The sequence below is a fragment of the Medicago sativa genome, chromosome 3, assembly GCF_051527215.1.
Source record: "Medicago sativa cultivar Bolivia chromosome 3, Bolivia_mono, whole genome shotgun sequence".
NCBI classification, from domain to species: Eukaryota; Viridiplantae; Streptophyta; class Magnoliopsida; order Fabales; family Fabaceae; genus Medicago; species Medicago sativa.
The window spans coordinates 95,124,428-95,140,220 of record NC_140751.1 but is presented as its reverse complement, the minus strand read 5'-3'; the positions used below and the strand labels follow the sequence as shown (position 1 = coordinate 95,140,220).

The following is a 15,793-nucleotide window of genomic DNA, read 5'->3' as shown; positions in this document are numbered from 1 at the left end:
AAAAAATTATAGACAATAAATTATTTTTATATATGAATTCTCCGGATCAATCTTAAAGTGTTTATACTTTACATTAGTAAAGAGGAAAATATTTGGTTTGTCATAAGTATTTAAACACTTTATTTGAGCACACACATATTTAAGAATACATAGAATTTGAAAAATATTTATTTTTAAAATAATTAATTGATATGTATATTTGCGTATGCGCTTAAATGACGTGTTCAAATGTTTGTGACTATTCTTTTAAAAAAAATATTTGTGACTATTTAAGACTTGCTCTCGTTACAAATCTTTGATAAACTAATATATATGATTGTAGTTTAGAATTCAACAGTTGATTTTAAAAAATATTTATCCGCTTAGATGTTAGTATACCCTTTAAGTGTAATATGATCCTTAAAAAAAATGTAATTTGATCTCTCTCATATCATTTTTTTTGAAGGAATCTCTCTTATATCATTTTAAATACTTATAATATGGTGAATTTTTTTTTTGTCTGCCCTGTATTGAAAAGCAAATTTCAAATCTGCCCTACATGAAAAAGAAAGTCCAAAATTGCCCTACTTTTTCTCTCTCTCTTTATTCCCCGCAAAATGAAATTGCTGGGAAAGACACCCCCAAACCTGTTTTGCGGGGAATAACATAATAAGACAAAAAAACAGGATCTTCCCCCCAAAATGAAATTGCTGGGAATGACACCCCCCAAACCTGTTTTGCGGGGAATAACATAATAAGACAAAAAAACAGGGCCTTCCCCCAAAACGAAATTGCTGGGAATGACACCCCCCAAACCTGTTTTACGGGGAATAAAGAGAAAGAGAAAAAGTAGGGCAGTTTTGGACTTTCTTTTTCATGTAGGGCAGATTTGGAATTTGCTTTTCAATATAGGGCAGACAAACAAAAAATTCATAATATGGCAACAAAACCCCTAAAAAAAATGCAATAAATGAAAACTTGTGGTTGGAAGGAACTCGGTCAGTCCGGAAATCACCATCACCCGACTTACAATTCTCAATTGTGATGGGGTTTGTCTAAGTCTAACCACGAGACTCGCTGCCCCCATTAACATTTAAACATAGAATTCAAATCAACTTTAAAAATCATATTACCAATCATATAGTTAGTTTATGAATTTAAGAGAAAATCTCAAAACTTAGAGAGAAAATATGTACTTATATACTTCTTCCGGTCACATTTATAAGCAAAAAACAACTTTTTAGATACAATGAATAGTTAATGTATCTGATCACATTTATAGGTCAAATACATTAATTATTCAATGTACTTAAAAAATTGTTTTTTGCTTATAAATGTAATCGGATGAAGTATTATCCAACAACTACGTTTTGAATCTTTATCTTTATATATAATATAGATTGAAAAAATAGTCTGCAGACTTAGCTTATAATTTTTTTTAAAGCTTGATTAGTTATACAATTTAATTTGTTTGAATAAAAAAAGTTAGGATCATGTTAGCCTGTGCTCTTGGGGGCACTGGTTAACCAACTAAAAATGAAAAGAAATGACAAAGTTAACATTAAAAATAACATTTTTTTTTCAACTTTCAAAAAGTAAAATACATAATTTCTAAAAATATATTTCTTTTTATAATTCTTTAACTAGTGCCCTGGACCACTGGTTAACATTTCCCAAAAATTTATTTGATTATACAATGTGCATTAATCATTTATCAACTCATGTCACAATTTGTTATATTTATTCTTGAAATATCTTTAAAAATAGTTTACATGATGAAACATGATTGGACGGATGTCTAACAAAGAATTTAAATATAAAATATGTACCAACTAAGATTTATTTTAATAACTATATACATACGCTGAAAAGTTTTTTATATAGGTCAAGTGGTCAGGTAGAATTGAACGTTTGCTACAATATTAAAATCACTTGAAAGTCTTCCATTAGTCATTAGTCATTCCCATGCATGCCCCACCCTCAGGTTGCTCTATCTAAATATCATACTTTTTGCCACTAATTTTATTTATCAGACCCATCGAAGTTTCCTAACATAGTTCCTAGGAAGGTTACGATGAAGCTGCATATATATCATTAAACAAAGCCAATGGAGTTTTATATATATATATATATATATATATATATATATATATATATATATATATATACACACACACACACACACACACCACGTTCAATGATTTCTTTTCATAATGGTACCAATAACAAAAAAATTATGACAGATAAAAATCCAATATCACCAAATTCACCTGACAGCGATTTCACCAACCAGTGGCCTTTGGAACTCTCTGAGTACTTGAAATTTGATGATGATATATGGCCAGATGATGATACTGAGCCATTTGTTTCTGAACATGTCCTGAACCGTGACATTCAACAAGCTAATGAATTAGTAGGTGATTTTGGAGGAAGTGGAAGCCAAATTGAGGGGTCTTCTAGTAGTAAGCCAAGTTCCTAAATTAAATTGTATTTTAAATTAATTCATATACACGTCGGCGTAAATTTGTTTACAATGAAAATCAATGTAAAATCATGAAAAATGTTTGATTTTAATCATACTCATTTATAAAGTCGCACACATATGATTTGTTGACAAGGTAAAACTTTTTATGTAGTCGTGACTAGTGTATCAAAATAAAACTGAGAAATAAATTGAGATGTTTGTAGCCACTTTTTATAAGCAACTCAGTGGTTGAACAACTAATATAAGTAGCATGCTTAATTAACTCCTCATAAATTTAATTTCTTTCTATGTCTATATCTTCTATGTCATTCCTTCAAAAAAATATCTTCTATGTCATTGGTTTGTGTCATATTTATAGGAGGTGTCAGCAATAAAGGTGAGAAGAAGGAAATTAGAGATCATAAAGTTGCATTCAAAACCAAGTCAGAGGTTGAAATTCTGGATGATGGGTTCAGGTGGAGGAAGTACGGAAAGAAGATGGTGAAAAACAGCCCCAATCCAAGGTAACATCTACATGTGAATATGATATAGTTTAAGTCTAAGTATAAGTAAGATCTCTGTTTTAGAATTTATTTTAGATTGTTTCTAACATGAACCATCTCTTATATATTATGTATTTATGTTAGTTGAGAATTTCCAAATTTGTTTACAGGAACTACTATAGGTGTTCAGTGGATGGATGCCAAGTGAAAAAGAGAGTTGAGAGAGATGTGGACGATCCAAGTTATGTAATAACAACCTACGAAGGCACACATACTCATCCAAGTTTTCACTAGATCAAGTTTTGGCATCTTCATGGACCAAAACTAGCTACCACTATTTACCTTAAGGTCAAATGCATCTAAAAGTCTTTTAAGTTTTTCGTTTTTCCCATGGTCCTTTAAGTTTCAAAAGTCCCAAACAAGTCCTTTAAGTTTCAAAAGTCCCAAACAAGTCCTTTTAGTTTTTGAATCGTTTCAAACAACTCATTTTAGAGGATGATGGTGATGATTCAGATGATTAGCAACAAAGAGCATTATCCACCATTTGTCATGCCTAAAAAGATGACTAATTTTAAGTAGGTGTTAGGAGCCAGATTTGGTATCAAAGATGAGTTCAAGGACTTGTTTGAAACGATTCAAAAACTAAAAGGACTTGTTTGGGACTTTTGAAACTTAAAGAACCACTTTGGGAAAAACGAAAAATTTAAAGGACCTTTAGATGCATTTGACTTTACCTTAACTACGTTGCCTAGTGTTATGAGGCATGGGTGTTAAGAGTTGGTAAATTCTCACGTAGAATATGAAGACCGTTTCTTGTTTCTACAAAAAGAAAAACCAAAGATCGGATTTTGGTTGGTTTATGATCATGTTAATAATATGCAGAACCAGGTTTACCACTTTTGACTATGATTATTAAAGGGGAATACACCACTTGTGTTTTTTTTTTTTAGGAAACACCACTTGTGTTTATTACATGTTGTTAATTTATCAAGCAAAAACAAGTTTTCTTAGAAGTTCTCTCATTCTCTATTTTTTCTTTATGTCCCTAAGTTAGATCATGGCATCTATATTCTGGGAATGAATTTGAGCTAAAAATTAATCAAATGTAAGTTTTAAACATGAATCTCTATTTATTTTTTTTTTTTTGGAAAGAACATGAATCTCTATTAATATAGTCAAAGAATTCAACATTCATGTATTTGGAGACATTGGCGGCCATTTGATCTTTTGATGGAATGATAGAAAAAATGCACATTTTAATTTTAAAATATTGAACTTAAATTTGGATCCTCTCATCTTGATTGAATAGTCATTGATATACCCCATGCTTCAATGAAAGAACTATTGTTTGGAAGAGAGCTTCGTTTACTAGGTATAGTCAATCAACAATAATCTTGTTTGTGATGTGTTGTGTTATGACTCAAAAATTGAAGATTTGGAAAAGTGAAGAAACGTGACACGATTTGGCAACCGTGTCACGATTTCTGAGGGCCGAATGCATGTTTGTCTTGGAGGGAAAACGTGACACGATTTTGGGAAAACGTGACACGATTTTCGGCTTGCTGGGCACGTTTTCAGGATAAGGTTGGTCGTACCTTGGGTCGTACGTATCAATCGTGGCACGATTTGGACAAACGTGACACGATTTTGACAGATCTGAAACACATTATAAGCATTCTTTGACCCATTTTGTTGGGTAAGCTTGGTGAATCTCATGGAAACCAAAGGAGGGAACTTTTAGGGTTTTAGATACTAAAGGTTGAGGGTCTTTGGGTGAGGTTCAAAGCTTCAAGATGTGAATCTTGGAGAACCAAAAGAGGGGGCTCTTGGGAAAAGGGTTGGTGCCTTTTGGGGAAGATTCATGGGGTTGGGAAACACATGAGTGAAGAGTCTTTTGTAAGCAACATGGGTGAGTCTTGTGAAACCAAAAGAGAAGATCCTTAGTGAAATCAAAGGCTAAGGGTTGGTTCTCTTTTGGGGGTTAGATTCTAGTGTTGGGAAACAATTGTAAACACCTTGGAAGAGTGAAAATTCATGAGTGTCTTGTTCATTGGTGAGATTGGGAAAATGGGTAGAAATTAGGGTTGTTCTTTGTGAGCTTGTTGAAGCTAATTTCTTGTAACCCATTTGTATCTCTTTGTAAGAACTCATTGATAGTGGATTGGAGAGATCAATCTCTCCCCCAGAGTAGGTCAAGTTGGACCGAACTGGGTGAACATTTCTTATTGTTGTTATTTTTCCTTTACTCTCTTTATCTTGTTTATTCCTTGGTTGGATTGTGGTTTTGCTATGCACTTGGTTTATAGACTAGGTTTATATTGTTGTTGTTGCTTGTGGTTAATTTTGGTTGTTGGTTGCCATTGATACTTGCTCCACACATCATAGTTTGTATTGGTGTGAAATTTGAGTTCGGAAATCACAACAATTGGCGCCCACCGTGGGGCAAGGGGAGAAGTTTGTCAAGTGTGCACCATGGGTACCAAAGGTTACATCTTGGAGATGGAAGCAAGCATGGTTCAACTGAAGTGTATGGAAGCATTGAAGGTTGAGGTTTCGAAGCCGGTCATCCTAGCACAATCGAAGAAGGAAAAGTGTGAAGAGAGGAGGTCATGATGGTAGTATCATGGCGGTGATGTGTGTGTTCCCAATTATCAAGTTCGGCTTGGAGAGGCGGTGTGAAGAATACTCGCGATCAACCTTTGAGGTGGAGTGGCAAGGTGGAAGCATAGTGTGAGTACGCATTTGGAAGTTGAGGTAGAGAAAGCTCAACTTGAGGTGGAGTTGATGACACCGGGAATGGTACGACTATGGAGGCCTTGGGTGTTATGCTCTAGTTGTGAGCATGTGAATTCTTCATGAGGACGGAAGGCATTCCGGGGTTTGAAGAATGTTTGGCATGGCTTGTGGAATTACCGGAAAAGGCCAATGGTAATTGGAGGCAAGTGAATCTTTGGGAGGACGGATTTGATCACTCCGGGGGCCGAAGAGGTTATGGTGTAGACTTGTGGAACTACCTAAAAATCCTAGTGTAGTTGGATGCAAGGAACTTCAAGAGGGCGGAAGGCATTCCGAGGTTTGAAGAGGTAAAGGTGAAATCTTGTGGAACTACAAAGTGTAGTTGGATGCAAGGTGAAGAATCAGACTTGGAAGCTTGTGGAACTATCAAGGATGGTTGGATGCAAGTGGAGGTCGGTGTGTGGATCAAGGTTCAAGCGGGGATTTGGACTTGATTGGTGTTGTGTCTTGAGGAATAGTTCAAGGCATGGTTAAGGAGAATGGTGGTCGATGGTTAAAGTGGCATCATCATCATTTTAGAGTCAAGGTGGAGAATGTTGTGTTATGACTCAAAAATTGAAGATTTGGAAAAGTGAAGAAACGTGACACGATTTGGCAACCGTGTCACGATTTCTGAGGGCCGAATGCATGTTTGTCTTGGAGGGAAAACGTGACACGATTTTGGGAAAACGTGACACGATTTTCGGCTTGCTGGGCACGTTTTCAGGATAAGGTTGGTCGTACCTTGGGTCGTACGTATCAATCGTGGCACGATTTGGACAAACGTGACACGATTTTGACAGATCTGAAACACATTATAAGCATTCTTTGACCCATTTTGTTGGGTAAGCTTGGTGAATCTCATGGAAACCAAAGGAGGGAACTTTTAGGGTTTTAGATACTAAAGGTTGAGGGTCTTTGGGTGAGGTTCAAAGCTTCAAGATGTGAATCTTGGAGAACCAAAAGAGGGGGCTCTTGGGAAAAGGGTTGGTGCCTTTTGGGGAAGATTCATGGGGTTGGGAAACACATGAGTGAAGAGTCTTTTGTAAGCAACATGGGTGAGTCTTGTGAAACCAAAAGAGAAGATCCTTAGTGAAATCAAAGGCTAAGGGTTGGTTCTCTTTTGGGGGTTAGATTCTAGTGTTGGGAAACAATTGTAAACACCTTGGAAGAGTGAAAATTCATGAGTGTCTTGTTCATTGGTGAGATTGGGAAAATGGGTAGAAATTAGGGTTGTTCTTTGTGAGCTTGTTGAAGCTAATTTCTTGTAACCCATTTGTATCTCTTTGTAAGAACTCATTGATAGTGGATTGGAGAGATCAATCTCTCCCCCAGAGTAGGTCAAGTTGGACCGAACTGGGTGAACATTTCTTATTGTTGTTATTTTTCCTTTACTCTCTTTATCTTGTTTATTCCTTGGTTGGATTGTGGTTTTGCTATGCACTTGGTTTATAGACTAGGTTTATATTGTTGTTGTTGCTTGTGGTTAATTTTGGTTGTTGGTTGCCATTGATACTTGCTCCACACATCATAGTTTGTATTGGTGTGAAATTTGAGTTCGGAAATCACAACATGATGTGATTTCTTTGAAGACTTGCCAAAACTTGTGATGTGATTTCTTTGATTGGAAGAGTGCTTAAATTTTTTTTTATGCAACCTTAAACTAAGCTCTATTATATGCTAAAAACATAGTAATTTTTTTATTATTTTAGGAAATGAAAAATAACGAAATATTTTCTAGAAATTTAAATCAAAATTGATCCTCATAGGCTTGCAATACTCTACTAAACTAAATATGAAAAATAATATCCGTGGAAATTACCATTTTGCCCTTCTGAGGGGCATTTTGGTAATCCTGTAATTTGAGAGAAGGACATTTTGGTAAAATCAACAGGCATGTTGGTAAGAGAAAAGAGAAAAGAGACAGAGAAACGTGAACGAGAGAAAGAGGGGGTCGAGGGAGAGAGAGGGAGGGAGGAGTGCCGGAGAAGAAGTCGCCGGCGGTGGGAGGGAGTACCGGAGAAGAATTCGCCGGCGGTGGGATTGGATTCCCCACAACAAATCAGACTCCCTCCCCTCTCTCATTGTCGTCCCTTTCCCTTTCTTTTACAATCTTCACCAAAACTTCCCTTTTCCAACAAGATTATCAACATGCAAGTTCACAATCCTTTTAGTTGAGTGCTTTGGAGTGGTATGCATGCATTAAAACTCAAATCTTTTTCCTCTTCCCTGTTGATCGATCCATTTTCATATCAGAAATGTCTCTCTTTGAATCGGTATGTTTCATATCAAATTTGTTTGGGTTTTTGTTTGATTTGTGATTTTTTTTGAAATTTTGTGCTGGGTTTTGATTATTGAGTTTTGATCGGTGGAAAAAATTGAGAATTGGTTTAGTGGGTCGGTGAAAGTTTGTTTTGTTGTTTGTTTTTGGATGATTTTGTATTATCGGTGTTGATTTGAATATGAATTTGGTTTTATGGGTTTCATATGTTTTTTTGGTTTGTTTGTCAGATTTGATGAAATTAAAAATTTGTAGCTTAAATTTTGAATTGGGTGTTCTTATTGAGGTTCAGTTGTTTGTTAGATTTGATGAAGATTAAAATGGGTTTATGAAATACACTATTGATAATAGTTCAATGTAAACTGAAAAAGATTTGAGTAGGCAGATTATACAAACTAAATTTTGTTGACAAGTAGTTGTAGATAGTGATCCTATGATAGAGGTGGTTTGGGTGGCTTGGATTTCTGACTATGTTATTGGGTAAGAGTTCATTTTCCAGAGGTTTTAAATGCTCAGCTTATCTGCAATTGTAAATTTGTGGTAAGGCATTTATTGTCATTTCTGCAGGTTATCTAAAATGTAAAGTGCATACAAGGATTGGTTATAGCAAGTGAAGAAGCTAAAAGCTAAATACATTGTAAAGCTGGGATTTTTTTTTCTGCTTCTGCTTGCTAGAGACAAGGGGTGTGTGATATATTCTACTATTGATGATTTGGTGAGCATACAAATTCTACTGTCATGTTTTGATGTAAACAATTAGGCTAAGTAGCGCTGCCGGCTCAAAAACCATAGTTGATGTCTATTATTGAACTGCGTGAATAGAAAGTATGACTAGGAATATAAGATGGTTGCCATTTAACTTGAACACCATAAGTGAATGACTGATGCTTTTGTAGGTGCAATGTACAGAAATGAATGAAAGCACTAACTGATGCTTTTGTTTTGATTGTTGAGTTTGATTGATCTGTTTTTATAGGCTGCAGTTGCACATTTTCTAAATAGATATAAAAATGTGGCATCGTAATTGGATTTGTTTTAGGTTTTTCTTGATGAATATTTGGGTTTTGTTTGTGTTTCAGTACCATCCAGATGAGTGCAAAGGAAGAGATTGTGGGGCGCAGTTTTACTTGATCAATGAGGCTTATGATGTGAGTTTTCCTAAAATTTCACTAAATTATCCTTAATTTTCATTGCATAGTTAATTTAGTTGTTATAATTAATTGGGTTGATTACTATTTTTAGATCCTTAAATATATGGACATTGATATTAGAGATTTAAGATCAATCGGTTCACATTTGAATTTGATCTTTACTAAATAGTAACTTTTAAACAACCTTCACCATTGATTTGAAATACACTATTGAAACCACTCACAGTCATGTTTTGTTCAAATGCGCAATTTATTTGGATGAACTACGCTATATCATGATATCAGACTTGAATTTTTTTAGTAAGTGGACTAAAGTGCCCAATATAATGGATTAATATTTTACTGAATAAGGGTTTTGAAGTTTGCAGGATTGATGGTTCAGTGAGATTTAAGATCAATCGGTTCACATTTGATCTTTACTAAATAGTAACTTTTAAACAACCTTCACCATTGATTTGAAATACACTATTGAAACCACTCACAGTCATGTTTTGTTCAAATGCACAATTTATTTGGATGAACTACGCTATATATCATGATATCAGATTTGAATTTTTAGTAAGTGGACTAAAGTGCCCAATATAATGGATTAATATTTTACTGAATAAGGGTTTTGAAGTTTGTAGGATTGATGGTTCAGTGAGATTGGAACTATGATATAAAAGTGCAGGTCAGTACCAATGTTTCATTTTTTTGGTGACTATCATTATTGTTTCTTTATTTTGTTGAGGTTCAAAGTTTTTGCCAAAATTACAGTGGCACATTGTGAATCCAAACATGTGTTTAACTAATAGTGTGGATCAGTTGAAAACCTAGATATTAATGTTTTGCATTTTTGTGATTGGACTGTCAGATGAGTGGTGATTCTGGTATATCTGCTTTTCCTGAGGAAGACAACATATTCTTGTGGAAAAGAACAATAACCGGAAGCAAAGATACAGTGTTTGAAGCTAATAGAGTTTCCTCTTGAAGAAGCAAAAATATATATCCATGAAGGTCAAGTGTTTCAATATTTGTAATCTCTTTTTAGTGTTTCCGGTGTTTGTGTTTTTCAATTTCCAGTAGCAATATATGATGGATCAAGTGATGCATTTAGTTGATAATTGAAATGTAAATTGGAAGAGTAAAATTTAGTATCTGATTTTCTCAGCTGCTTTGGTAACTTCATAGTATCTGAACTTTTAGGATTGCTTCAATGAGGTTTAACTGAATGTGTTCTTCATTGTTGCCTAATTGGATACTGTTGTGAGGAGGAGCAGAGGCTTTTGGTGTATGAGTACATGACAAGAGGGAGCTTGGAGAATCAATTGTTCAGAAGTATGTTGCATTTACTTTATTTTTACCAATACTATATTATATACATATATTAATCATGCTGTAAGGTCTGATTTCTTATTTTCTTTGTTGTGATTCAAGCAGGATACTCTGCTACATTACCATGGTCAACTAGAATGAAAATTGCATTAGGTGCAGCTAAGGGACTAATCGAGCTCTTTATCCTCAGCAACTGCAGCTCTCACAGCAGGCTCTGCTTAACAATCAACAGGTATGACCCAATTTGGATTAGTGTGCAGTTTATGCTGTTTGCCAATTAAAATATGTCTATGCTTCTTAAGTTATGAAAAAAGTCATTATAAGTTCATACGTGTTTGTTGAAACGTTAGAGGAGAAAGTTATAAAAGATTTGACATTTCTACCTGTACGAACGTATACGAGAAGCCATTATTTTAAAGTGTTTATAGATGTTATCACCCAAGCTTTATATGTTTTGATCTTATTTAAGGAGCAAAGAAGCAATTATGCTTTGCCAATCTTCATCTAGGGTAACATGCATATGCCGACTTTTTTAATCAAATTAATTAAAAAAAAAGGATTGTGGCAGAATTATATATTTTATCTTGAGTACTCTGATATAGGTTGATGTATATATTTCCACTAGGGTAATTTTACGTTGTATGTTGTCATGTGACTGTAAGGTCACGGGTTCAAGTCCTTGGAAACAGCCTCTTGTGTAAAAACAGGGTAAGGCTGCGTACAATACACCCAATGGTGGGACCCCTTCCCGGACCCTGCGTATCAGTGCACCGGGTTGCCCTTTTTTATTCTTCAAATGTTTGCCAGGTTTGTCGTATTTTTTGCATAAACTCAATTTTATGTTTACAGTTTTAAAATCTGCAGGGTGATATGATCAAAGATGGACAAGTTATAGGTTATATGGATCAATGGGGCACTTCACTCCCTGTTAAGGTGATCTTGCAATTTCTGTAACTATACATCCTTCCTAAGTACAGCTCCTGACTTTCTTTTTCTTTCAAACCTTGCAGTCAGATGTGGATGGAGGTATAATGTTTGTGACTTCTAATAAGATACATCAAATTGTTTGATATTTGACTTGAGTAGTTTGGGTCTTCTTTCATAAAAAAAATAGTACGGGTCTTCTCAAATAAGAATATTATAAGTATGCTTCCATTAATTAAGAGTGGAAAAAGTTATTGACGAAGATCAAAGAAAATGGTTTATTGAAATGATAGTAATTTCATTCCTGCATACATATGTAAAATAGAAAGAATTTCTATGTCCCAACTACTATTATATTTTATAGTAGTTGGCTAATCTTCTATTTATAGACTAATTTGAAGGCTATGGCCTTACTCTCTCATGTCCTGTTGATTTAATTTCTGTTGCTCTTTCTTAGCATGGTTCGTCATTATTTTCTGTATTCTGTGTCCAGTTGCAAATAGTTACTGCTTGAGCTATATGATCAAATGGCATGCTATATGTGATTATTTGATTCATAGCAGGAAAATCAGAATAGTGTTTGGTTTACATTTTACGATCTTTTGCTCGATTATTTAGATTTACATTTCATTTACATTTCAAATTGTGCAGGTTGAGATTGTGATGGGACTTGAGGTGGAATTTGGCATTAGTGTGGAAGAAGAAAGTGCCCAGACCATCACCACCGTTCAAGAAGCTGCTGACATGATTGACAAGCTTCTTGAGACTAAGGCTTAAACTAGCAAAGAGGAGGCCTTACATGTCAAAAGGGTAAATATCGTTAGACTGGAACGGGAAATTTTGACTGGCAATACTAATCCAAAAGCGTGTGTTGTGTGTGTTGTTAGAAACATTAAATATGTTTTTATACTAAATTTCAAATTTGAACCTACTCCAGTTTATCACTTGGTTAGTCAACCATTTTGATAATATTTTGATCCTTTTGGTATGCTTTTGGTGTTCAAAGTTGTTCTTTAGCGAAACATATTATAACCTTTAAGAATCATTTTAGATAATGTGTAATTATAAGTATTTGAATGCTTGATGTAAATCATCAATCCAAGAGTTTGTGTTGTTAGAAACATTATTATGATAGTTATGTTTTCGACTGGGTTAAAGGATCTTCATGTGTGTCACCTTCTCTGCCTATACTTTGTTCCATATTTTTATATTAATCAAGCCGAATTTTCCTTTTTGGTTAGCAACATAATGCACGTGGCCAATTATCTTGAACCATTTTCCGTTCTACATAATAATTTTGAAATGAATTTCCAAGATGATTAATATCTGCATTTATATGAATGAAAAGGTTATTTGAATTGTACACTATCTTGACGAGGAGATCTTCCTACATTTTGTATTCTTGCAGAGTGTTGCAAAGATGGGCTGGATATGTCATGCACAGCGAACATGGTATCTGGAGGTACCACTGTTTAATTTATCCTTTTTATCTTAACTCTACCACTATTCACTCCATTTTAACTCAAATGACCCAATGCAGGGCTCTGATTTTGTATGTTGCCGCTGGTGCACTACAAGAAGCATTGGCAGCTCTTCGTGAGGCTCAGCTACCCGATACAGCTGCAATGTTTATCCTTGCATGCCATGAAATCCATGCAGAGATTGTTTCTGACTTGGGTATTACTGGCGATGAATCAAGTTCATCGGTTAATGATAGGATACTAAACTTGCACGCTTTACATCCTGAAAATGAAGATGTAGTTGCTGTTGATGAATACTTTGGGCAATACCAAAGAAAATTGGTGCATCTATGCATGGATTAAGGCTTCCATAAATATTTTGATACGAAAATTGTGTTGATTGTCTTAAAATTATGGCTATGCCTAGCCGATTTCCAAAATCTAGACCATGGGAGTGAGGGAGGTAAAGAGCTCAACGGACATTGACTGACTTCTAAACATTTTAATGAATAAAAAACCAGTTCACTTTCAAACTATTAGTGTGTGCCATTTCATGTACTGTGCATTTGCTTTGTTTCAGGAAGGTAAATGTCAACGGTTTTTTTCCCCACAGAACCATATTGTTCTGTTTCAATATTTAGACGTGTGCGCTTGACATATAATGTGTTCAGTGCTAGGATAATACCCCAGTCCTTTTGGATAGGGTTTGCATTTTGACATGTTTGATAGAACCAATTTTTCTTTTGTAGAGAGGAATATGAGCTCTTAGAAGCTGTGCAGGCAAGACTTGCTGTCCATCATTTGACTGCACCTGTTCTTGGAAATGATCATAATGAGTTTCGCAGCTGTGAAAATCCAGTAAGAACTATGAAGTGAATTTAGTCCAAATTTGACATTCAATGTTTTTCAATACTGATGATATTTATTAAAAGTATTGTTAAAAGTTTCACTACTTTAATTACTTGATTACAAGTTTATTATTCAATGTTGGTACGTTTCCCCTACAATGTGACATCTTTCTACCTCAAATTTTTATCAGTTGTGTAAAATTTGTAATAATTTTGAAATCCTACTTTAACTTTTTAGTTCATTTTATGGAAGCTGTTCCTATTTTCTTTGCTATTCACGTTTTTACGCAACTCCAGTATCTTACTTCTTTGCATGTTGCTCATATGGTGAATGGAATATGATTACAAGTTTAATATTTTTTTGAACTTTTCTAAAAAATACTGAAAGCATTTCAGAAGGGGAAGGCCATGGCTTTTATTTCTTATCATAATTCATTTTCATCTTTTTCCTTTTTTAATTGAATTCATTGTTCAGAAATGCAGATTGATTGATTAAACGATATTGCATCAACAACAACAACAACAACAACAACGCCTTATCCCACTAAGTGGGGTCGGCTACATGGATCAAATGCCGCCATAATGTTCTATCAAAGACCATATTTGGATCCAACTCATTGACCTCTAAATCTTTTCTAATGGTTTCTCTAATAGTTTTCTTAGGTCTTCCTCTACCTCTTTTAACCTGACTCTCCTCCATTTGATCTACTCTTCTTACCACGGCGTCTACGGTCTTCTCTCTACATGTCCAAACCATCTAAGCCTATTTTCTACCAACTTTTCTACTATAGGTGCTACCCCCACTCTCTCTCTAATGATGTCATTCCTAATCCTATCATGTCTAGTCTTACCACTCATCCAACGCAACATCCTCATCTCCGCTACGCTTACTTTACTCTCGTGTTGGCTCTTAACCGCCCAACACTCCGTACCATACAACATTGCCGGTCTGACTGCTGTCCGATAGAACTTTCCTTTCAGCTTAAGTGGTACTTTCTTATCGCACAAAACACCTGAGGCTCTTCTCCATTTCAACCACCCAGCTTGAATACGATGATGTACATCAGCTTCTATTTCTCCGTCATTTTGTACTATGGACCCAAGATATCTAAACCGTGTAACTTGGGGTATGATATGATCTCCAACTTTCACCTCTAAGGTAGACCCACTTCTCCTTTTACTGAAGTTACATTCCATATATTCCGTCTTGTTTCTACTCAGGCGGAAACCGTACGCTTCTAAGGCTTGCCTCCAAGTCTCTAGCCTCCCGTTTAACTCCTCCCTCGACTCACCAAGCAAGACTACATCATCTGCAAAAAGCATACATCTCGGTGCTAACTCTTGGATGTGTTCCGTCAGTACATCCAAAACTAAAGTAAAAAGATAAGGACTTATATGTATTTATAGAAGGTTGGAGCACCAAAAATACTTGACGGGGACATGTTGACACAGTTTCTGGAGCTGACAAATATGCAGCAAAATAACATCTTGTCTTTGGAACCACTTGATGCGGTAAAAGCAAGTTTGAAGCCACTCCTACCACAATTTTCTGTCAACCAAGTTGTTCAGCTTCTTGAACGGGTTCATTATGCATTGAACTAAACACACTTCCGGTTCATCTTTTTTCCAACATCTGGATGTGGGAAGTAGAATATATATATATATATATATATATATATATATATATATATATATATATATATATATATATATATATATATATATATATATATATATATATATATATATATATATTGAGTCACACTATCAACTTTGCTCTACCAATTTGACATGAAACTATCAAATGTAGAAAACCATGAAGAGTTATGTGTTTAATGGACTAGATCTTTGTAATAGTAATTGTGTTTAATGGATTAGATCTTTGTAATAGATTAGAGTGCTTTAGAAATATTTGATTGTTCTCCAGGAAATTCGTAATATTTGTTGAGGTTATGAGTTATGTAAGCATTGGAAAAAATCTTGGTCACTCATCCAAATAACCCACACATGCAAACCAAATAACCTTCAAGAATGAATAAGATGATCGTAACATGCCCGCCAAACAACTAAACTGAATAAAGTGGTCGCGAATCA

General features: G+C 35.0%; 2 protein-coding genes across 24 annotated transcripts; both read left to right on the top strand.

Annotated features, from left to right (window-relative positions):
- The first annotated feature begins 2,155 nt into the window (after positions 1-2,155).
- On the top strand, positions 2,156-3,378 carry LOC146942282 (putative WRKY transcription factor 51). The gene is made up of 3 exons (XM_085756246.1): positions 2,156-2,441; positions 2,823-2,967; positions 3,117-3,378. Exons 1-3 carry the CDS (start codon positions 2,177-2,179, stop codon positions 3,238-3,240), a joined length of 534 nt encoding a protein of 177 aa, XP_085612372.1. The 5' UTR covers positions 2,156-2,176; the 3' UTR covers positions 3,241-3,378.
- Positions 3,379-7,656: 4,278 nt separating this feature from the next.
- Positions 7,657-15,630, top strand: LOC146942281 (uncharacterized). 23 transcript variants are annotated; one of them, XM_085756225.1, is made up of 14 exons: positions 7,657-7,912; positions 8,570-8,717; positions 9,082-9,150; positions 9,780-9,823; positions 10,007-10,149; positions 10,339-10,470; positions 10,573-10,699; positions 11,332-11,400; positions 11,478-11,493; positions 12,043-12,201; positions 12,800-12,853; positions 12,932-13,435; positions 13,601-13,709; positions 15,107-15,630. In XM_085756225.1, the coding sequence occupies exons 10-12, from the start codon at positions 12,191-12,193 to the stop codon at positions 13,212-13,214; spliced, it is 348 nt and encodes a 115-aa protein (XP_085612351.1). In that variant the 5' UTR covers positions 7,657-7,912; positions 8,570-8,717; positions 9,082-9,150; positions 9,780-9,823; positions 10,007-10,149; positions 10,339-10,470; positions 10,573-10,699; positions 11,332-11,400; positions 11,478-11,493; positions 12,043-12,190; the 3' UTR covers positions 13,215-13,435; positions 13,601-13,709; positions 15,107-15,630. The 23 variants fall into 23 exon arrangements, with proteins under 23 accessions (XP_085612351.1, XP_085612354.1, XP_085612359.1 ...); XM_085756228.1 differs by having other exon boundaries at positions 11,317-11,400; XM_085756233.1 differs by adding an exon at positions 8,419-8,482 and having other exon boundaries at positions 10,413-10,470; positions 11,332-11,493.
- The last annotated feature ends 163 nt before the right edge of the window (positions 15,631-15,793 follow it).

Excerpts from the sequence above, each read along its gene's own strand:
- LOC146942281 (XM_085756245.1), top strand. Across the intron at positions 12,854-12,931 it reads AGCGAACATGGTATCTGGAG|GGCTCTGATTTTGTATGTTG; the intron begins GTACCACTGTTT and ends GACCCAATGCAG.
- LOC146942282 (XM_085756246.1), top strand. The coding sequence starts at position 2,177 with ATGATTTCTTTTCATAATGGTACCAATAACAAAAAAATTATGACAGAT. Across the intron at positions 2,442-2,822 it reads AATTGAGGGGTCTTCTAGTA|GAGGTGTCAGCAATAAAGGT; the intron begins GTAAGCCAAGTT and ends TCATATTTATAG. Across the intron at positions 2,968-3,116 it reads AAAAACAGCCCCAATCCAAG|GAACTACTATAGGTGTTCAG; the intron begins GTAACATCTACA and ends ATTTGTTTACAG.